This window comes from Dreissena polymorpha, chromosome 3 (assembly GCF_020536995.1).
Source record: "Dreissena polymorpha isolate Duluth1 chromosome 3, UMN_Dpol_1.0, whole genome shotgun sequence".
In the NCBI taxonomy this organism is placed as follows: domain Eukaryota; kingdom Metazoa; phylum Mollusca; class Bivalvia; order Myida; family Dreissenidae; genus Dreissena; species Dreissena polymorpha.
In genome coordinates, this window is record NC_068357.1 from 43,640,059 (window position 1) to 43,665,070 (window position 25,012).

General features: G+C 34.7%; 1 protein-coding gene across 1 annotated transcript; it reads right to left on the bottom strand.

Annotated features, from left to right (window-relative positions):
• Positions 1–573: 573 nt before the first annotated feature.
• LOC127872172 (uncharacterized) lies at positions 574–13,685 on the bottom strand. The gene is made up of 6 exons (XM_052415505.1): positions 12,513–13,685; positions 12,199–12,304; positions 11,093–11,299; positions 4,962–5,055; positions 3,762–3,950; positions 574–897 (listed from the first exon to the last, which is right to left on the bottom strand). The coding sequence occupies exons 1-6, from the start codon at positions 13,537–13,539 to the stop codon at positions 574–576; spliced, it is 1,947 nt and encodes a 648-aa protein (XP_052271465.1). The 5' UTR covers positions 13,540–13,685.
• Between the last annotated feature and the right edge of the window lie 11,327 nt (positions 13,686–25,012).

The window sequence follows — 25,012 nt, forward strand, 5'->3', positions numbered from 1 at the left end:
CGTAAAGAGAATGCTAAATGTTTATTAGACATCACGATTGAGGATGCAAGTGGGGGGGGGGGGGGAGCAAAAGTACATTTCATACACGACAATAGTAAAACACATCTAAATACACACACAACAAAGCAACTACCGACACAATAGCACAGATGATCATATCACGTGCATTGTATAGACTAGATAGCACTGCCTCAGTCTATTCGAAAGAAAGAATAACAGTGTGGGTTAAGTATATACAAGATTTACATCAGATAGCAGCACCAATTAAGTTTTATAACTTAATATACCGATTTAACATCGACTTTTTGATTATTGGTATAACTTGACAACATTTGGAACTCATGGTTGTATAACGGAACAACATTTGGAAAAACTTAGGTAGTAAAGACAATAATCATGTTACAAGCGTGCTGTTATAACAAAAATAAGATTGTGTATTTATGAAACAACAACAACAACATACCTTGATGACTGTTAAAAAAAGGTACTTTGTATATCCTTATAATATAATATACGATCGACGATACCTTAAGTGTTCGGTTGATAGGAATTCGGGTTACTAGTATTTGATATTCAGCGATTCGAGTCGTCGGATCTGAATGACGTTAAGTAATCATTATTGCTGACTCTATGGATTTTCGACTTCGAGTCTTTGATTAAAATGGTACCGTCAGATGACCATGCACCAAGTAGGCGACCCGATTTCACTAGGGCCCTTGCGTTGAATAACAGGGAGCTTCTCTTGGAAGTAAGGTCCTCATTAATGAACGTGCTCTTATAGCCAACGTCTTTCAGTTTTGATCGTCTTAGGTACAGTTTGGCTCTGTATGAGGTTAACTTGACTATAATGTCCCGGGGTTTGCTTGGATTTGCCGACTCTAAGAGAACGGTCAATTTCTGTCAGGGACAGGCCGGAACCACAGGTGGTTAGCGTGTGGCTATGATATTAATTAGTGAAAACATCATTTTGAATGATAAATAATCATATTATAACGAAAAATTAACTTTTATGAAAAAAAATTTTTTCACTATCAAATATATATATAACAAGGTATGCAACTCAAAATCACCCCAAAACGGGGTACATTGCTTTGAACAGCCATATCTTCATCAATTGTGCAGCGATTTTCACGATCTTGGTCTTATTCAACGCAGAAATGAATTTCCTTTCTGGAAATGTATATGTATTGCAGTATTTTTACAAACGCTGTGTCAACGTTTAAGAAATAACACGATACACAACTCGCATGACCCAGTTGACAGTGATCATGCTGTCGTTAAGACTGAAATTTTCACGGAGTAAAGGGCATCTTCCCTGCCAAGTTAATGTACCTCGATACCATAATTCAATAAAACGTATGAAAAAACATTACTACCGTGCTTGTCGTTTCATTATGCATCAAAACTAACTGTCCAGCGCCGTTTGAAACCTTTGTTTACATATATTTCAAGTGACCCATATTTTCAAAAACAAACGGTGTGCGTGCGGAGTTTTGTTACGGGTGATTTCATTGGTCCAAAGCGAAGGTGTGTCTTGGTTCCCAGCTTCTACACGATCTCATTAGTAAACGTGGGAACCGTATTGGCGGAATTATCATCAGACATTCACTTCGATTGTGTCATCTGCTTTTAGTAGTTTTCAGTGTGGTTATTAAACAGAAAAAAAGTTTGGTGGATCACCTTACAACAGCACACGCCCAGTTATGGCTGCAGTAACTTGGTAATTGCCGCGACATCGATTTTGTTAGGAATACAATAAAAAGGGGAGGTGCTAATTAGTGTTTGTTTCAGTTTACATTTGAATACATATAGATAGATTGAACAACGCAAAGTAGACACCAGGGATGTATAAAAGATCTATTATACATCCCTGGTAGACACCAAGTAACGGCTGTAGACATTTTTGGTGAAACATACATACAATGAAATTGTTATATGTTTTAAACTTAAAAACGATTTTTTTTTAATTAAAGACTTTAATTTTTGTACTACCAGATTGTACTGATTTCAATAAACTGAAACAATCACTTCTCTTTTCATCCCCAAACAAATACAATCAATATTTGCATACATACAACAAAACAACGCTGTAAATTGTAACCCATTTTACTTGACCTGATTATTAAAATAACTTTCCATACATGTTTATCATAAAACCCATTAATGACATGATGGGTTATACATGTACATTTAACTGATAATGCCAAATAATAGCTATACTGCTTGTCAAATAGAAAAAAAAGTAGAACAATTAAAACTTCTTTAACTAAACAAGTATTTGGTTTGGACATTAAATTTTGACTGGTATGTATTCCTATAAATACAGCTTGTATAGAAGTAAACATGGTTCAGTTATGATCTGTATATGTTAAGATTAAAAAATTTCTATTTGTGGAAATATTGTAAATGTGCAATAGAATATGAAACTAAAAAAACATGGTACATTAAAAGTGACATATGACTTACCAAAACACAATAATAGTATCTAAAATAATGAAGGAAAACTATTTAATAGCAAGAGTAATAGCACATCTGACATTACTTTATTACTTATTTTTGTAAGAAATCAGAAGTTGCATTTGAAAAAATAATTAAGTTTTTAATTGTTTTTGTTAAACAACAATGTTTCATTTTAGTAACAGATAAGGATTCGCCCAGAAAAGGGTATTACCCAAATATTTTTTATTATTATTTTATAACATAAAAAAGATGGATATAATTTCAAGTACTCGATGAATTCATTGAGTACTTGTTTCCATATAACACTTTTTAGATTAACTTATGGTTTGTAAATGCAGCATGCATGAACTATTTAATTAATTTATCACTCTTAAATAAAATAATGAGAAAAATGTGTTTTTGAAGTGAGGTATTACACAAATATCCCAACCCAGTTGATCAGTTTATGTGATTAAAAAACATTACATTTTATTACTGTTTAACTGGCAAACTGAAGAAATGGTCATGTTAACACATAGTAAACAGAAAAAAAGACATTACACAAAATATACTTCTGTTGTGTACACTCTTAAAACTTCAAAATCTGAAGTTTAAATTTCTTTAATTTAAAATAACTGAAATGTACAGCTAATCACCTCGAATATTACTGACCTAAGTTTCCTAAATTTAACAAACACCCACTGTTATTCACATGATGAACATAAAAATAGATTCCCTGTTTTTAACACTTTCTTCCACTTCATATGGTGTTGAAGTCCAGCACACTGTCGATGTATCGAATACTTACAACCACCACACTGTATCCACTGATTCTGACCTTGAAAATAATTGTCAGTCTTTTTACAAATCTTACACTTAACCTCATCTCCTCCAGAAGACATAACAGTCTTGTCAGTTGGAGAGGATGTTTCAGTATACTCGTTTTCAGAGAAGTCACATTCAAAATCTGGTATATGGATTTTCTTTCTCTTTCTTTCACTTTTTCTTGTTACTACACCACTTGAAGTGATTGACTCATCAGGCAAATCACCAGAAGTTAATTCCTTTGAGCACATTCCTGGTGCACCTTGTTGACCTGCTTTGTGTTGTAATTTCTTCGGTGCTGGGCCTTTACCTGTGCTACTTGTTTTCCCTTTTTTGTGTGACTTTTTGACTTTAGTAGCCATTTGGGACTTAACAGCAATACTTCCTTCTTCAGAAATTTCACCTTCAAAAACTGGTGAAGATATGTTCTTCTTTCTCGCTCCCTTTTTAGCATATATACCACTAGATGTACTAGGTTCATCATATGAAACACTTACATATTCTTCCTCTGATGAAATTTCTTCCACATGTTGTTCATCTTTTTTGAGTTGTGCCTTCTTAACGGCTGGGGCCTTACCTTTTCTTGTAGTTTTTTTGTCATGAATGCCTGTCTCTGAAACTCGTACTTGCTTCCTGTGGGCCATTTTCTTCTTAATATTAAAACTCTCAAGAAGGTCTTTGCGAAACTGATTAACCATTACCATCAGGAAAAGTTCAATTATCAGATTATAAACTTGCTTTGTTACACCATGTTCTAGCTGCTTGTCCTTTACACTGTGTTCTATAGTATTGGCAAAGGATTTGAAAAGTGTATTATTTGACAGAATTTTTTCTTTGATCTTTTCAAACATTTCACTCCCATACTTGTTTAAATTTTCATCAATCAACAATTCTAAGGTTCTTCGAGTAAGTTCCAGGAAAAAATGGTACAATTCATCTGATATGTTGGTAAGTAATCTTTGTCCGTATTGCTTGCATGCAATGTCTATGAGTGACTCTGGTTCTTTGGTGATGGACTGAATGTACTGTTCTTCTACCTTCAGACTTTCTAACAAATTAACCAACTTCAATGAATCATTGTATTTACTAATTGAGTCACTGTCTAATTTGTACATATTGTTTTTTTTCTTTTGTTTATTCTTGTGCAGGATTTTAGCTATGCAGTAACTGCCGATGTATCTTACTCTTGCATGTGATTCATTTGTCACAGATCTATTTGATATGTGTCGCTGAACAACTGGCAATCGTTCAACATTGCTCTGCAACACATATTTTCGTATTTGATTAGACACATTAAAACAAATGTGGACATGATCATCTGTGAATCGCGAGTCCTCGAATAAAGTTAAACAGTTCATTCGGAATTCAGCACTAGTTTGATGAGCATGCACATTAGAGTAAAACTCTGTTTGCTGTTTAGCTGTAAAAGGCCGAATTGGTTCAGTGTTTGAAGACTCAATCAGTGCTGAATAAAATGCATACTCCTTTTTGCAGAACTGAATGTATTTTATTTTGTTCATATCATTTATGATCCTATTTACATGATCTTGCATTGCAGTGACTGGATTCTTGAAATTTATCTGATCTAGAATTTGATCCAGATTTAAATCATCTGGAAGATTCAAATCATCTTTAACACTACTTATTTTTAGGATCAGTTCATCAAATTCACTATCAAATTCTTCCTGGCTAGTTACATTTTCATTCATCTCCACATTGTCTATGCTCTCTTGTATTAGCTGCATGTCTTGCAATGTATATATCCCTGGTGGGTTTGGCTCTTGTGTGTTTCTGAAATGAAAATTGAAGCAACTTAGTATAACCCCAAAAGTAACACATTACACTTTTAAAGGGGCCTTTTCACATTTTGGTAAATTAACAAAATTAAAACAAGAGATGTGTTTGTGAAACACTATGTCCCCTTATATATGACCTTTGACCTTGAAGGATGACCTTGACCTTTCACCACTGAAAATGTGCATCTCCATGAGATACACATGCATGCCAAATACCAAGTTGCTATCTTCAATATTGCAAAAGTATTCATAAAATAAGGGATTTGGGACACATATATTTGACCTCTGACCTTGAAGGGTGACCTTGACCTTGACCTTTCACCACTCAAAATGTGCAGCTCCATGAGATACACATTCATGCCAAATATCAAGTTGCTATCTTCAATATTGCAAAAGTATTCATAAAATAAGCGATTTGGGCCACATATATTTGACGTCTGACCTTGAAGGATGACCTTGACTTTGACCTTTCACCACTCAAAATGTGCAGCTTCATGAGATACACATGCATGCCAAATATGAAGTTGCTATCTTCAATATAGCAAAAGTTATTGCAAAATGTTAAAGTTGGCGCAAACCAACCAACAGACCAACCAACCAACCAACAGACCAACCAACAGACAGGGCAAAAACAATATGTTCCCTACTACTATAGTGGGGGACATTAAAACCTGAAAATTATAAAGTGTTGCAGCATGAAACTATTGAATAATTTGTAGAGTTCTGTTGTTGTTGTTATATTTAGTGAAACTACGAGGATTGCTTATATAAAGAATTCAATACAACCATCATGGTAAGAGCACGGCTGGCTGAGTGATCTAAGTGTGTAGGCTTTTACTCCAGGACTCCAGGGGTCAGTGGTTCGAGCCCTGTTGAAGTTTACTTTTTTTCTTCTTTTTTAAATTGTATTCTTGATTTTTTACTTGATCCCATGTTTGCATGTATCAAAATTAAGCTTTTATGACAAAATTCAATACATGCAAACATCTGTGAAAAGGCCCCTTTAAGAGTTGGTTAATAACCAAATTGTAATTTATTTTATTAAGTGCTCAGTGATATACATTGTAAGTCAGTGATTTAAACTAAATTTATGTTACCCTTTTTGTTCATTTTAATATTTTGAAACGGTTTGCTTTGTACTTTATTACACACATTATCAGAATTACTGTCTTATTTGAAATATTCACCTTATGAAATGCTTTAAATTATGGATTGAAATGAAAGATATTTATTATATTAAGCAATTACTCTATAAAATATTTTGTTAATACTTTATATTCAAAATAATTTGATTATTTAGTTGATTTCGTCTATTTTGTATCCAATACCAGGGCTTTCATGAACAAAAGTTTGAAGTTTCAAAATTTTTGAAATCCAATAAATGAGGTATTAAGTGCAATCACTGATTATAATTCAAATTAGCAATATGTGCAAAAATATATAAATGAACATAATAATTGATTACATAAAGCTATGGAAAAGTGTTATAAACATATTAATGTCACCTTATACACCAAAATTTTGTGAGAAAAAATCCAAATTCAGAGACAATGAAGTTAAGACTTCCAAATTTCAAGAGTAATTGAAAGCCCTGTTACAATAACACATATAATTTACGCATTATATTTATTTAACACAGGCTGGTCCAACGGTTAGAAGCAGATGAAAATAGCTGCATACAAGTAGATAAGTTATACTCAGCCTACCAGTCGGAATTGGATGAAAATTATGTTCCTGTTACAAAACGAATGCTAATTGAACAGTTTACAAACATATTTCCATCAACAGAAAAAAAGACACTTCAAACAAACTTGAAAAGTAGAGTTACCCAGTACAAAGGCGTCAAATTGCTTGCTTTACAAACATTACAAGAAGAAGCATGCACCATGTCTGACCTAGTGAAGTGTTTACCCCATGATGTTGCAATTGTGGAATGTACCTCAAGCCATCTTAAATGCTCCATTGATGCCAATATTAGAAGTAATGGGAATAACATTTTCAAAGAGATAACATTTTTGGAAAATGGTTTATGGTCTTTGGAAATATCTGGAAAGGAAATTGAGTTAGGCATCCTTTCTATATCGAACAGGTTCACAAAAAACAGCAAAGGCATTGGTACTGTCCTGAAGATTGTGAGCTTAATCAGATTATGTGAAGGTGTCATTATCAACAATAAAACAATAATGACCCGTTTCCACATCCTTGAAAATCTGGCTACTGGCACTGAAGCATCATCCAGAATTTTGAGATCTGTTCTATGTAATAGGGTTACTCCCTTAAATTGTAAGACAAACACATGCATTAAGTGCCAAAGAATGACTAAAACTACTTCATTACAAAATGTACCAACAATGGAATATCAAACGAAATCTGACATTTACTCAGAAGGTGATGAGATAGTTGACAAATTAAAAAAAATAATACCAGGTGCAACTGGACAAATGGTTCAACTATTTTTAAGTCAGGCGTCAAATGTAGATAAAGACCCAAGAGGCAGGAGGTGGACTGAAGAAATGATATCCATTTGCCTCCAATGGTACTGCAGAAGTCCACATTCTTATGAATCTTTTAGGCAAAGTGGTTACCTATTACTTCCATCAAAATCTACACTTATCCATTACAAAAATATTGTCAAACAGAATGTGGGTTTTGACAGAAACATCTTTACATGGATGCTTGAAGAGGCCACCAGGCAAAAACTTCCTCCAGAAGGGTTCTATGGTGGTCTGATATTTGACGAAATGTCAATTCAATCTGATGTACAACTTTGTAAAAATGGGGATGTCATTGAGTTAATTGGTCTAGTGGATCTTGGGGAAGAAGGAAATATGTCAAACACATTGAGGAAAGGAAAAAATGAGAAGAGTTGTGGGTCCCATGCTTTACAGCTTGTCTTTCTAGGTGTAACAGGGTTCAGATTTCCTGTTGCACATTTTGTGTCAGGGGGAATTCAGGCACCTGAGCTATACCCCTTATTCTGGGAGGCAGTGGATCTCTTAAGAATGTTCGGCTTTAACGTCTTGTACACATGCATGGATGGGGCCCAGTGCAACCGCACATTTATGCACATAAATAACCTCAATTCAAATTTTGTTGCTTTAAGCCCTTGTTCATTTTCCAGCATGATTTTCATAATGGACAGTTCTCATGTCATCAAAAAAATAAGAAATAATCTGCTAAAAAGTGGGATATGCAAATCTTCAACACGACTCCTTACTTTGACAACAAGTGACACTATACAGTGGCAAATGTTCATTGATTGTTACCATTGGGACAAAGGAAATGCATTGCAAATCCACAGAAAATTATCCAATGAACATTTTTTTCCGTCCACACAATCAAAAATGCGGAATCATTTAGCGGATGAAGTTCTTAATTCAGATATGCTTAACCTTATGATTCAGTATCAAACACATTTAGGTTCTAAAGGTGTAGTTTTAAATGGGGCAATTGAACTTCTAAGGTACACCAGTAAACTTGTCAGTTTTTTTAGAGACATGCGTCCTGTAAAGCAAATGAATGATACACGATTGCATGACTTGTTGAGTGTTGCACATTTCTTTGATGATTGGAAAACTGCCTCATTGAATAATTCTTCATTAAAGTCTGTTGAAAGGAATAAACAAATAATGTCTATTCAATGTCATGAAGACATACAGTCTTGTATACTGGGGATGATAGATCTATGTAAAGTGTATCTCGGCATGAAATCTCTAGTGTATATTACACCAGGATTAATTAACTCGGATGTTGTAGAAAATACATTTAATGAACAGAGATCCACATACCATGGAGCTAATTCTAACCCTAATGCAATGCAGTATAGAAAAGCACTCAATAGCATTGTGCTTGGTCAGGGAATTATTTCTCAAAAGGCAAATGCTGGCAAAAATCGTGCTACAGCTATACCTTACAATTTAGCACTAAGAAAAGGTACTTCTAATATCAGTATGAAAACAACATCCCATGAAAAAAGCAAAGTAAAAGTGATCAGAATGTAAAGATCATGTTCTGTGTAAATTTTGACCAGATTTGTCAGATATTTATTTTCCAAGAATGTTTCAATCCATTAATGTATGGTTATAAATAAGCCTGTTATAATACAATGATTGTCTTAACCCTTTCAGTGCGGGAACCGAATTTTGAAGGCCTTTGCAAACAGTTTGGATCCAGATGAGACGCCACAGAACATGGCGTCTCATCAGGATCCAAACTGTTTGCTATTCTGATAATTTTTGAAAAAAATCGAAGAAAATGCTAATTTTAGAAATTAAGCAGACGACATTTTAGCAGACGACAAATTTCCCAGCATGCAAACGGTTAATTGGCAGTTTCACTTTATAGTACATGGCACATTATATAAAAAACCCACTTAACTTCATATTATACTAAGATGTACTACTACCGGTATTCTGATATGTTGGAAGTTTCCCCATGTGAACAACTGGAGAAATATTTAAGTTCTTATTTGATACTAGTGTAATGTTAATAAATATGTGCATAATTTTATTTTATTTTTCATTTGATAAATTTGATAAAACACTCAGATATATTTTCTCTGACAAGTATACTGTTTTTACCCTTTCCCACATAGAAGCTAAGTGAAAATGGCTATGAGCAAACAGCATAAAACCAGAACAGTCTGCGAGTAACTCGCAGTCTGTTCAAGTTTTATGCTGTTTGCTGCTCATCAGTATCAAAGGGTTTGAAATGAAGCCTTTAAAACTTATCTAGTAAGAAAGGTATTTAATTAAATTTAACTTTCATAGGAAATACAAATGCATAAAAATACTTATATAAGTGGTAAAGAGTTAAAATTTAATGTTATAATTGTAAACCAATGCTGGCACACTAGTACAAATATAACCTTGGCCTGCATATTTTAAGAAGTTACTAATATGCCGTTCTTAGAGGGCATTAAAGAATAAGACTTAATTGAAAAAGACCAGAAAACACTGTATTATGTGAATTTGGAATAAGACATCAAACTGTAAATGGACATCATTTTGGTGATTTTCACAAATAAAACTATTAATTTAATGAAATGAATTTATTTTTGTAATATTTTATCTATACTACAAGCTTAATAAGCAATTTTCCATGACTTTTTTATTAACAAAGATTGTATTTTCATCATTTTTACTGTATTGTTAAACTGTGTCCATGCACCACATGGACAGTTTCATTTCATGAGGATTAAAAAAAAAACAATCCAGTTTTGCAGTAAAATTAATTTAAATGATGCTATTATATATGCAAGTATCTGTTTTAATTATAATTTGCCAAACTAAATAAATACAACATATAAAACTGCATAATATGCACTTTTGAAAAAACACAAATTATTCCCAAATTGATGTCTTATCCCAACTTCACATATTAATACTGAGTTAGAGTTAAAAAGGTAGTGTTTACATTCTACACCTGAGCAGTAGTTTACAAGCTGTTGGTCATTAATTACTTAATCCAGGTGTATTGCCCTGATACTGTAGCTTTAAAATTATTATTTTTCTTTCTCATAAATATTATCATTCGCAAGTATTTATGTATTCAAAGACAACATATTTTAAGAAATCTACAGAAATTAAAAATAAAAGGAAAACACAATGACACCCTGGGGAGGTCTGATGTTGACTTAAGGGCCATTAACAACTTTGAAAAAGCTTCATTCCTGCCAAGTTTTGGCAAAAATAACCAGGTGGTTTAGGAAGAGATGCTGCTTTAGTAAAAAATGTTGACTTTTTGATATTTAAACCATTTCACCACTTTCTTTGAGCATAATTGGAAATCAACATTTATGAATGTCATAGTACATTTTTGCAATTACATGTATATCATTTTGGTGTAAACTGTGTATTATTATGTCTATTGTCATATTTGATTTGTTACTGTTTGATATTCCATAACTTAAATGTGTGTGTGTTTTCCAATACAATCATGAACCCTACATTTAATCTCAAATTCAACAAAATCTTTGCTAGATTAAAGTACCTGTATTGTGTACATATATTAAAATACTGAAATGTAATTACCCCTTTAATCCTGGTCTACAGCAGCTCAGGTCTTCATGTTCCAAAATTGAGGGCTGGTTCATGAAGAGTTGTACCACTTCTGGCTGACTAATTACATGACAGGTTGGATCGAAATTGATTACCCTCAGTCCCTCTGAAGATTTAGCACGGCCAAGTGCAACCCCAAGTTGTCCTGGTTTGAATATTTGGTGACAGTCCACTTCCAATCTACAAATATACCATATTTAGATAAACTGTGTTGAAAATAGTTATAATTTGTTAAGTTCAGGTATCATAAAAGCTTCTTAGTGAAATATTAAACAAAGTCTTCCTAATATAAACATTTGGGATTAATTTTACTGCGTTCATTCCAATAATTTCAACTCACAATATTGAAAACAAAATAAACTGTTCCGAATATTATGTATATTATTGTTTATATATTATGTTATGTAAGGCACAGTTACCAGTAAACTAATGCATCTGGCTATGACTTAAACAAATTTAAGAATTTACTGAATTTTCTCTTAGAAGTTCTAATATAGGACCCAAGTCTGTTATCACTGTAGTGTATCAATAGCTGTTATGTAAGGACGGGTCTTTTTCTGATCTCTTCAGGAAAAAGTACATGCACAATTGGGAATTTTGGTATTCTTTTTATTTGTAAACAAGGATAACGTATAGTATGTATTAAAATACTGTGGACATAACATCTTAGAATGTATGCATTTTTAACTGAAAGAAAGAAGTAAACTTTTGTTTATGACATACCGGTATTATTTATGCTTATTCTTAAGATTGGGAATTTTTTAGCAAATTTTGAAGAATATATCATATGTAAATGTATGTGATACTTTGACAGTGACAGACATGTCACATGTTTGTTGTATTAATGGATGGAATTAATTTTGGGTTTGTTATGGAATGTTATTAAATGGTACTTTACCAGTGGCATATGTTAATAGGTATGCTCATATTATGCAATAAAACTTTAAGCATGTGACCAATAAACAATGAAATGTAACAATGTAACTGATGTTTAGGTAAAATTTTGACCAGTTACACAGTAATATTAAATAATAACAAATATTGTATTTGATTGCATGCAAATGTACAAATTTACTCACCTATTTAGAGTTAATCCTTGAGATTTATGAATGGTCATCGAAAAGCTCAGATTAACTGGATACTGAGTGCGTACAGCAACTTCTGCATTTTTCGATGGACTGAAAACTAAATTTTTAGTAACTTAGTTGTTTAGCTATCTACAAGGTGAAAAATCGTATTGTATCTTATCTTTGATCTAAACTTTCTTCTTTCATAACTTTAAATTAAACTGTTTAAGACATAATCAACCATGTATTCTAGATTGATAAGCAATGTACACAATAGTCATGTATTATATTATTGTTTATATATAAGCAAACAAAAAATAAATTACCTGCAAATCTGTGTTTTTCTAACTGTAATTTGGTTTGCAGAGATGTAAATTCTATCACTGGTCCCATGTCTGTGATGCTATGCACATGTCCTTGAAGTCCATTTACAAGTTTATCTGATATATTTTTCAACAGCATGACTGGTGAGCCAATTTTAAGCCACAGTATTTTTGGTGCAATCATTTTTTCTAAAAAATGTCTGTCCCCGTCATCGTGTGACTTGAACTCGTACAGTTCTCCAGGGTATTCAAGTATACAATCACGATTGTGTTGATCAACCTTTTCATTACGAGAAAACAGCTTTACACAGTCACTTGCGTCTGTCAATGGTCTCTCTAGGGTTTTAATGAAATTGATACTATCAATTGACATTTCACCATCAGCAGCTTCTTTAATAGCCTTGATAAGATGTGGTTCGCTTTGTCTCACTACTTCTCTAAGGATTATCCTGTGGGGTATCACTTTTGTAAATAATTCTGATTGAAAACAAAATTCACCTTCTTCAGCATACAAGGGATTTGGAACAGGGGGGAGTTGTTTAAAATCCCCACTTAATACTAGTTGAATTCCACCAAACAACTTATCCGGGTTTCTAATTTGGCAAACTTGGTCTAATGACTCGAAGAACTTCTTGCTCAACATTGAGCATTCGTCAATTATAAGGACATCTGTTGTTTTCAGTCTGTCTCTTACAATTGCGAATTCAGCATAATGTTCGACTACGCTCTTGACTTCACCCGTGTTGTAGCGACCGTCGCCTATTCCCGACCATTTGTGAATGGTCATCGCATTTGCATAGAGAGCAGATGCTATTCCAGTGGTGGCTGTTATTGCTACATTTTTGTTATTCTTTTTTAATGATTTTTCTATCTGTTTAATTAAGTGCGTTTTACCAGTGCCTGCTGAGCCAAGTATTAAAACATTGTGACCGTTTGTTACCTTGTTTAACGCATCGATTTGTTCACCATTTAAATCCATTATGTAATTAAAATCAGTATACACAAACTGCGTAGTGTACAAATTTGACATACCGCGGGAAACTTCGGTTCCCACGTTTACTAATGAGATCGTGTAGAAGCTGGGAACCAAGACACACCTTCGCTTTGGACCAATGAAATCACCCGTAACAAAACTCCGCACGCACACCGTTTGTTTTTGAAAATATGGGTCACTTGAAATATATGTAAACAAAGGTTTCAAACGGCGCTGGACAGTTAGTTTTGATGCATAATGAAACGACAAGCACGGTAGTAATGTTTTTTCATACGTTTTATTGAATTATGGTATCGAGGTACATTAACTTGGCAGGGAAGATGCCCTTTACTCCGTGAAAATTTCAGTCTTAACGACAGCATGATCACTGTCAACTGGGTCATGCGAGTTGTGTATCGTGTTATTTCTTAAACGTTGACACAGCGTTTGTAAAAATACTGCAATACATATACATTTCCAGAAAGGAAATTCATTTCTGCGTTGAATAAGACCGAGATCGTGAAAATCGCTGCACAATTGATGAAGATATGGCTGTTCAAAGCAATGTACCCCGTTTTGGGGTGATTTTGAGTTGCATACCTTGTTATATATATATTTGATAGTGAAAAATTTTTTTTTCATAAAAGTTAATTTTTCGTTATAATATGATTATTTATCATTCAAAATGATGTTTTCACTAATTAATATCATAGCCACACGCTAACCACCTGTGGCCGGAACCGATCGCATCAGATAGTTTGAGAATCAGATCATCCGTGTTTACGGATTGATTTTCCTATATACCAGAAACACGAACTAGATTTCGCATGGATTACTGTTCTTGGTCATCGAGTTTCGATTCCAGTAGACTAATATTGGCCTTCAAATCCGAGTTTTCGGTAATAAGCAGAGTATTAGCTTGCTCTAGGGCTTCCAGTTTGGAGTTGAACTTAGACATTACACTCGAAACCACGTTTTCTACGATTGATTCAATGATTGTACGAAATGTAGCTACCAGGGTGTCAGATATTTTCTGGATTGCTTCTTCGGAGAGAGATAATGTCGACTCACAGGGTGATAGTGTTGTGGGCGATTCCATGATAGCCGGGAGGTAATTTGGGCGCTTGAGGTCGTTTATGAGTTTGTTATCGGGCGAACTGAGCGCTCGCTTGCTGTTTCTGGTGCGATCTGGGGTCTCGAAGAAATTTGACATTACCAGAAATCAGGAAAACGCTTAGGCTAAGACAGAACGTTTTTTCTATTTAACAAACACTTGCTATACACCAGCAGAAGATATTAGTACGTCAAAAGGTCCAACACTCACAATCACAAACACTTGCAATCCATCACTTTCAATACCATAACTCGCAGTTTACACTGCACAATTACATCGCAATCTTTACAGCTTATTCCAGCATTGTAGCATAACTTCAACTTATTTCCACTCAAGATAATTTCAGATAATTTCAAATCAAATCAAATCAAAAGCATTTTGATTATTTGATTTTTAATTCACGCGCTTCATGCATAAACCCTATATTTATCCAAGCGAGATTGACGTTTACATCGCTAACAAAAATCGATAAGCATGAGCTGTGAAAAAACACGTCTTGTCACCATGAAGGCTACCGGTAAATCATATTGAAAGTAAAAAACCTTTATTAAGAAATGTATCAAAAAGTATGACTGACATATAACTATAATACTGTTGTGTTTTTGAAGTCAAACCCCTGTTAAGTTTCAACGTAAATTCTTTAAAAAATGTCATCTACTACACAGTTTTACTTTCACCATCATCAACACAGATAAACCATCAAAATCGTCTACATCTGCGACATAAGATTAATTGGACCTTGATTTGTTTATAATATAATAACTGTTATCCGTAGGTTTTTTACTAAACTATTTAAGATGTTGAGCTGATTTTTTGGTATGTAAGTCGTCCTAAAAGACCAACAGAAAAATTGTTAAATTCGTTGCGGCCCATTGATATTTGGCAAAGTTATGAGCCTTGGACCTAAAATGTTCTCTACAATAACGGTTTTCCAGAGGGTCTTTTCGCCGCGCTTTTTTTCAAAACGCTTTGAGATATTGACCTGATATTTGTTGTGTGAGTCTACCTGCACGACTTACGGATGAAGTATTACTTTCGTTTCGGTCCATTGATTATTGGCAAAGTTATGGGCCTTGGACTTAGACGAATAAAATTGCCGGTTCAAATTAATGAAAATTATCGATATCACCTCTTTAATTGCTTCCAACAATATTTTTTTTCAAATTATAAACGTTAGCAATTTTCAGACCTACTGTATCATTTGATTCCATTCGCTGCTCTCTTTCCTTGGCCAATCAAAAGAATGTTAAATCAATCATCGATAGATGAAGTATTCAGGACCACAGGGGGACTAATTGAATGATGTGTGTGTGTGTGTACAATGCGATAGGAAAACATGGTCTAAGGGCTTATCTCGGAGAGAAAATTCCAAGTCGCAAAAGAGTCTATGAAGACATGCCATGAACGTATTGTGCACGCCGTGACATGTCCGATGATCTCGCCGCGTGCACGTCAAGAGTCAGCAGAATAGTGTGAAATGAGAAGCTGGAGCCCGGCGCAATAGTTAATGTTTTGTTTTATCGAACACTCACATCCAAATAACCGTATTAATGGCTGCCATTCTAATTGTTAATAAGGATGCCGTTAACGTGTGATTCAGATTGTTTTATTTCTGATGACGGTATTCAAACTTAAACAGTTTTTGAGTGATTACTTTCATATCGCTTCAAGATATTTATTAAAAAGTAACCCGATATAAAACTCGCAATAAAACATGGGTGTTTTTTTTACAATATATGTGCAGTGTACAAAAATTAATCCCAAATTAAAAATGTTTACAATATTAAGTAAATGTATTTTATTTAGTGCAATAGTTTTTAGGGCTGTTGGCATTATACCAATATAATTTTTCAGTTAAAAATCAGAAACACAGGCTCGAAGTCCGAAATTTGTTCGGTCCGAAAACATTCCGGATATGTTAGAACACACGCTGATGTTACCTTTTTCGGCATAGCTGTATAAGCCAGCTTTTCACCTTACCTGACCTTTGTACGTGTCCAATAAAATTCCAATAAAATTTCCCGCGGCTAGATACGGATGAATACACTTCATTTATTCAATTGGCTGATTTGAACATACCACCAGAACATTGGAAACATGGACGCGTCTTTGTAACACTATTTTACTGCATGACACAATTTTATCTCTAATGAAAAGGCTTGATAGATAGAACAGTTTTACACTCAACTCTCGACATCAATGCAGTTTGTGTGTGCACCTTTTATTTTCAGAGGATTTCCAGCGCCAGTATACAGGGTCAATTCGCGGCCAGTGAAATAATCGTTATATAATATAGACGCTATCGCGTGAACTAGGTGATGTGTTTGGATTATCTGGAAGACTTGTGGTCAGCAGCAATAAATCACTATCTCGGGTTAACTTCTCAGAGGGTCAATCTCAGCATGATATCTCATTAACAGCTATAGACGATTATTGTATTGCTGATAAGGGCTGAAGTCTATCTGACTCAAGAATCTGGCATATACCCTGAACTGTGGAGTTTTCTTTAGACCAGAAATATGTTAAATGAAATTATTCAGCGATATAATTATGGTATGTCAATACTAGATTCTTAATGTGTTTTCAACAATACCATGATAAACTAGAAATGGCGCGGCAGAGGCCGACGCGTATCCCCACGCCGCATGTTTGACCCAGGGGCGCCCCAGGGTTGGTAATGGGGCAATGCATAGTTGAGATTGACCGTATTGTCATAAGAGATGTTCAGTATCAATTAGAAGTGAATCGATGTAGAAATGAAGAAGTTAAGTAAAAGGCAATTTTGGACGGGTGTGGCCTATGTAGGCGGGGCGCCCCAGGGTTGGTATGCATAGTTAAGATTGACGGTATTGTCATAAGAATAGTTCAGTATTAATTAGAAGTGAATCGGTGTAGAAATGAAGAAATTATATAGTAAAAGGCAATTTTGGGTGGGTGTGGCCTATTTTGGCGGGGCGCCTCAGGGTTGGGAATGGGGCCATGCATAGTTGAGATTGACCGCATTGTCATAAGCGAAGTTCAATATCAATTAGAAGTGAATAGGTGTAGAAATGAAGAAGTTATATTAAAAGGCAATTTTGGGTGGGTATGGCCTATGTGGGTGGGGCGCCTCAGGGTTGGTAATGGGGCCATGCATAGTTGAGACTAACTGTATTGTCATAAGAGAGGTTTAGTATCAAATTGAAGTAAATCGGTGCAGAAATGAAGAAGTTAATGTAAAATAACATAAAAAATGAGTGAAAATCTCTGACCCGGCCCCGCCCCAACCCCCATAACTTTTGACCCAGGGGTCAGATCAAAATTCAAAATAGTGCAGGGTCGCACATATGCTCATAGCTACCATGTGTGTAAGTTTCGAGGTTCTAGTGCTTATAGTGTATGAGGAGATAGTGGCCAGGACGGACAGACAGTCGGACGGACAGACGGACGGCGGAGATAACCACAATATCCCCACGCTTTTCAAAAAGCGTGTGGGTTATAATATTTTTTATTAATTTAACAAGAATTATTCCACCATATTGACTCATGTATTAAGCATGAGCGCGATGATTCTCGATACTGTTAATAACCAATCGACCGCCCCCGGTTTTAACCGGCGGTTTTTACCGGTTAAAACCGCCCCGGTCAATACTCCCAAAGTGGTCATTACTGGTCAATACTGGTCGATTGAACTTTACCCCCAGTTTTAATTAATATTCCATGCTTAAGTTAATTAAACAATATTGATAATATAAATTAAACAGACATGTTGCAAATAATGTCTTAAGCTATTAAACCCCACTATTTTATACCTGTTCATGCAAATTGTAGACCAATCTCTCAAAATTTTGCAAATGAGTCAAGTTGGTCAATTGGATTTTGCTGGTCGATTGAATTTTTTTTAAATTCTAACGAATTATGAATGCTCAGAAAATTCTGTGCTTGATTCAGCAAGAACCTGTCAATTACTGTGTATTAGTTCTTCCTCATGCCCCACTGTCTCCACAGTCTTTCACAGTCTTCAAACCTAAACAGGTTAGGGCAACCAAAACTGATAATAGGACCTTACATGGCACCTTTGACACAACCCTTACTTGTCATGTATTCTTGCCTGGATTTCTTTAACAAAATAGTGAAAAATATTTTATTTTACCATTGATATAAAACAAAACTTAAAAAGAAATAATTATTTAAAGAAAGAAATAATTGAAAAGAAGAGTCTAGAGTAGAAACACAATTGGTAAACATTATTTGTTGCCAAAGTCAAGAACTTTGATTGCTTATTCATTTGAAGACCAATTGAACTTTAAAATAAGAAAACCCTCTTAATATAGAAAGGAGACAAGTTAGAAGTAACTATTAAATTAATAACATTAATAGCAAGTTATCTCATTTTGTTTGAGTGAAATGAAATAGCCTAAGGGCAGATTTGCTTCATTGTCTTATCAGAGACATACCAATGCATGCATTTTATTACCAATAAAGGCTTAGGGGCCAGATCATTTATGACCATAGAAACCACAAGAGTTCTGTTTGTCCATCAGCTTATCAAATAGATATATCAATAGATCAGTGAAATACTACGGTAACTACAATAGTAATAATACTTCAGTAACAGATGTGATACACTGAGATAAAGATATTGCCTTAGTTCTTTTGTATTTGAGACCGTTTCCATAAATAATAAAGAAGTATTTTTTTTACAGCTTTAAAGCTTTTTTTTACAATAGATAACTCAAAAAAAGTTTATCAATTACAGAATAATGATTGATTTAGTATAGAATAGCTTAAATTCTTCCTTTGTCATGTTTAAATGCTACAATTTTCAATCGACCAGTATTGACCAAAAATGACCAGTAATGACCAGTATTGACCGGTTTTAACCGGGTATTGACCGCCGGCCCGGTCAATACTCAATCGACCGGTCAATATTTCAACCCTGGTTAATAACCGACAAACCACTAAAACAGGTTGGTTCGAAGAACGCGCGTTTGAATATTTAAAATATGTACGGATACTTCGCGTGTGGCCGGTTGACTTAATGTTTTAATTTCACTTCCATTCTTCTTTTGGTTTTCTGTTTTGTATCTATAGGTGACCAGCAATATGTAATAATGTAAGTTAAGCCACGAAAACTCCGCGTAACATCCCGTACTGCGTTTGATGCAGCTAAGAACTGCACAGGAAAAGACATTCGCTATCTTTGATCTCATTCATTGAACTCTTTACCTTTCTCCAACCACAATTAACGCCGTATATCTTTTGTAAAGATATTTCTTGTTTCTGATTGGCTGGAAGATTTGTAAGCGCTTGGTTCATTTGTAAAAACATCTGTCCGTTGTGTATTTATTAAAAAGATGGAGAAAATATTTTTCATAACTATTTTTTACACTGTTTTAAATTGAAAGATTATCTATTAAATCAGTCGATAAGTATTTGGACATTATTAAAGAGAACAATTCGTGGATGCCGACATGAATTTATAATATATTGTAGGGCGCTTACGCAGATGATAAAGGTAAAGTTGAGTCTAGCTGCTATTTTTCGCGGCCTTCCCAGAAAGTCTGTGTGGCGCAGTGGTAGCGCATTCTCTTAAAGATCACGGGTTCGATTTTCCGCGACGACATGTTGTCTTTTGTTTAACTTTTTTACTATTAAAATTAGTAACGACTATTTAAACACAATAGTTATTTAGCAATCGTATTGAATGACATTCGAAAAAATGCGAAAAAATGCGAAAATCTGTGAACCTTAAAAAGGTGGATGGGAACGATAGTTCGATTAAATATCGTGTTTCAACAACTTTTTTCATAGGTGCCATCTTTCCAATGAATCTGTTGCTACCACCTAGCTTAGCTATGTGTACTTACAATTAAGGCGAATTTCGTCGAATTTGATGTAGCGACAACATACATTTTCTATGTATTTATTAACGGGGAATGTTACTATAAACAGTTTTAACGGATCATTAACGGTCTTTTTTTTGCACACGACTGGCGTGTTTTAAGGGCTTTAAAGGGATCTTTTCACGGGTTGGTAAATTGACAAATTTAAAAAAAGTTGTTTCAGAATCGCAAATTTTCGTTTTAGTTATGATATTTGTGAGGAACCAGTATTACTAAACATTTGCCATGGTCTAATATAGCCATTATATGCATCTTTTGACGATTTAAAAACCTAAAAATTATAAAGCGTTGCAACGCGAAACGATTGAATAATTTGGTGAGTTCTGTTGTTTTCGTTTAAATTTGTGAAACTACGAAGATTGCTTATATAACGTATAAAATACACATCTTTTGTATGCTTGGCAGGATAGCTCAGTTGGCTTATGCATTTGTCCCTCAGGATTCCGTGGGTCACTGGTTCGAGCCCTGCTGCGGGCTACTTTTTTTCCTTTTTTAAATTTTATTTTTGATTTTTTACTGGAGCTTTTAAAATTTAATGTTTACATTTATCAATATAAAGCATTTAATGACAAACTTCAAAACATGCCAAAATCTGTGAAAAGGCCCCTTTAATAAAGTTTAACTTTGTGACGGCAAACATTTATCTTGCGATTCATGGGGGTGGGCGGAGGGGGGGGGGGTGAAGAGGCGGGTTCAAATTATAGTATTTTTATGTTAATCTTGAAATAATGTTAAATATTATTTTTAATTATTTGATTATTTTGAATAAAGATGAAAACCGTTAGAACGTCTGCTCCGAAATACAGCGTGCATGTAATATTTTGCGTCAGTAACGTGGTCGGTGAATATTTCAACAACAACAGCAACACAAAAGTAACGAATTTATCCTTTCTGATGAAATGAAAATGAAGCGATCGTAACAGTATAATGAGAATAAACAAACACAACAAGAAAAACAAACATATAACTTCGACCTTTCGGTCTCAAAATAGTTTCGTTTCAATAAACAAGCAAAGGACAGATCTTTATGGAACTATTAGTCTCCAAATAAAAACAATGGCATAAATTAACGTCCAGCCAATCAGAAATAACATTTACATCCGGGAATTTAATTGCTCGCAACAAAAACAAACTTCCTTGATACTTGTTTCTGAATTTTCGATTGGTAAAGAATGTTTTTCAATATTCATCACTTCTTGTTTCATTTATTTGTTCTTATGATTTAAAAAACTTTCTTTGTGATACCCATTTATATTATCATTTAGTCAACTTTTCTTTTAACATTTACTTCAGCAGAAACATCCCTGTATCTTGCCAACAGCCTTTTAATGACCTCGGCGCTTTGATTATCATATAAAAGTACATTGGAACGTCATCGTTTAAAATTGCGAAATAGCATATAAATGCCTTCAGCGCTTTTTTATTTCTACGTATGTGCATACTGGTATCCTATTTAAATGCACAATGTGCGTTTCATTTTATTGAGCAAATTTCATCGGCTAATTTTTATTCCTTTTGTTTTAAATTGTCTAGTGTCCCCCAAAATCTTAGATGCTATTTTGAAATAAAGTGAGAACATGTATCTATATCATTCAAATGTCACGTGCGTAAAATACATACGGAATATTACGCTAATCAATTGTTCCAAGAGTTTGTATTCAGTCGAGTGGCTTGTGTGATGACGTATCACACGAAAGGCGGAGCCTCGGGTGTGATGCGAAATAACACAAGCCACGACTCTAATGCTGGGGGGTAAAGGCGAAGTAACGCAAGCCACGACTCTAATGCTGGAGAGTAACGGAATGAATTAGTCGTGAGTAACCGACGATGAACACAGGCATGTAGCGAGAAAGTCGAATTTAATTGAATATTAAAGTTATTAGCCGAGCAGGAGATCGATTAGTAGTGTAATCTCGTTGCATTTACTGTCTTTTAACGAATCCAGTTGCATTTTGTCGGCAACTGCATGGGAACATGTGTGTTTTCGATGCAAAAGGTCACGTCCATTGTTCCACAATCTCTCAGCAATAGGCATATAGTGCGTTTCATACCTTGTGTATATATAATACCTATACGAGGGTTATTTTTTCAAACTATGAATTTTTGTCAATATTCGTTGTTGAAAAGTCAAACCATACACAATAGGTGTACATTTAACAATCTGGAACCCCTGGGGTAAGCTCGGGGGGGGGGGGGGGCAGGGTTTCGGGGGGGGGGGGGGGGGGGTAAGGTTCCGGGGGGGGGGCAAATTTATGATACTGCTGCCTGTGTAAGCCATAGTTTATTTATAAGACGCGTATTAATACAGTTTATGTAAATTACCGTGTAAACATTTGAACCGGGAAAACACAGGATTCCGACACGCTTACCTTAATGACATCGTTAATCCAATGTTTATAACAACTAAGTTGATAACTTTGATTCGATGTTTATAACAAAAGCGTTGAAAACGATATGCACTTCCACTTCTATTCTTCCATGTCTCTATCGAAACAGTTTTACTTATTTTAAACCGCACTTTCTTATTGTATTCCAATCGAAATTTATATTGATGCATGATAAACACACACTCTGAAAAACTGCATTCGTTCGTTTTAAACAAATAGTTTACTGTTAAAAAACAACACGTCCGACTGTCCTTAAATTCCAGAGAGTTTAAATGAAACTATTGTATTTCGTCACAGAAATGACGTCACACGATGTACTACGTAATATATTGTGTAATATGGGGGGTTTCCTATTTTCGGTGCGCGTTATGTGACGTCATTAAATGGATCGAAGACAGAAGTCCGGCTAGTATGGTAATACGGAATTGGAAACGGCGAGTAGCGTAATACGGGATTTTTTATTTCAACGATTGATACAACCTGTATTTTGTTAAAAGCATTAAACAGGTATATAATAAAAACGAATATGGATCTCACATAACTCGTTATAAAGTTGCTGTTTTAAAGGGGCTTTTTCACGATTTAGTGAATTGATCAAATTAAAAAATATTTCAGATTCGAAATTTTTTGTTGTAGTTACGATATTTGCGAGGAAACAGTAATACTGAACATTTACAATGCTCTAAATTATCCACAATTTGCATCTTTCTACGATTTTAAAACCTGAACATTATAAAGCGTTGCCATGCGAAACGATTTAATAATTTGGAGAGATCTGTTGTTGTCGTTACATTTTGTGATACTACGAGGATTGAATATATTAATAATAAAATACATCACTAATTGCATGATCTCGGTAGGCCGAGTGGCCTAAGCTATAGACTTTTACTCCAGGGGTCAGTGGTCAGTGGTTCGAGCCCAGTTAAGGGTTACTTTTTTTCTTTCTTTAATTTCATTCTTGTTTTATTTACTGGAGCTTTTTAGATCCAATGTTTAAATTGTTCAATATAAAGCAATTAAAGACAAACTTCAATACATGCCAAAATCTGTGAAAAGGTTCCTTTGACAGGACTGTGCCCAATATAAAACAAGAGGGCCATCAGGCCCTAAAGCGCTCACCTGAAAGCCAAAGGAACTAGACTATTCTGAAAAAAAAATGCAAGCTGATTCATGAAGATTATGTTGGACGAAAAAAGTGACTTTTAAAATGTTTTTTTTTATATTTGACCTTGTGACCTAGTTTTTGAGCTCATTTGACCCAGCTTCAATCTCTGGCAAAATTCATTGGGACATATGTTCTGACCAAGTTTCATGAAGATTGGCCGATAAATGTGGCTAATATAGTGTCAACAAGTTTTCACTAAAGCCATATAAGGACAACTGCTCCCCCCCCCCCTGGCGGCCATGTTTTTCAACGAACCATAACCATTTTTAAACTCACTCGAGCTATTTTTAGAACAAATGTTCTGATCAAGTTTCCTAAAGATTGGATAATAAATGTGACTTCTAGAGTGTTAACAAGGTTTTGTAGTAAATAGCCATTTAAGGAAAAATACCACACCCCAATGCGGCCATGTTTTTTAACGGATCTCAACCTTTTTTTAACTTAGCCCAGATATTATTAGTTCAAATATTCTGACCAAGTTTCATGAGCATTGGACCACAAATGTGACTTCTAGAGTGTTAAGGTTTTACCATACAGTAAAGCCATATAAGGAAAACTGCGCCGCCCCATGGCGGCCATGTTTTTCATCCAACTGGAACTATTTTCAAACTCGTCCAAGATATTATTGGGACACATGTTTTGACCCAGTTTCATGAAGATTGGACTAAAAATGTGACTTCTAGAGTGTTAACAAGGTTTTACTATAGCCATATAAGGAAAACTGCCATGCCCCCTGGCGGCCATGTTTTTCAACCAACCAAAACTATTTTCGAACTCGTCCAAGATATTGTTGGGACACATGTTCTGACAAAGTTTCATGAAGATTGGACTAAAAATGTGACTTCTATAGTGTTAACAAGGTTTTACTATAGCCATATAAGGAAAACTGCCACGCCCCCTGGCGGCCATGTTTTTCAAACAACCGGAACCATTTTCGAACGCGTCTAAGATATCATTGGGACACATGTTCTGACAAAGT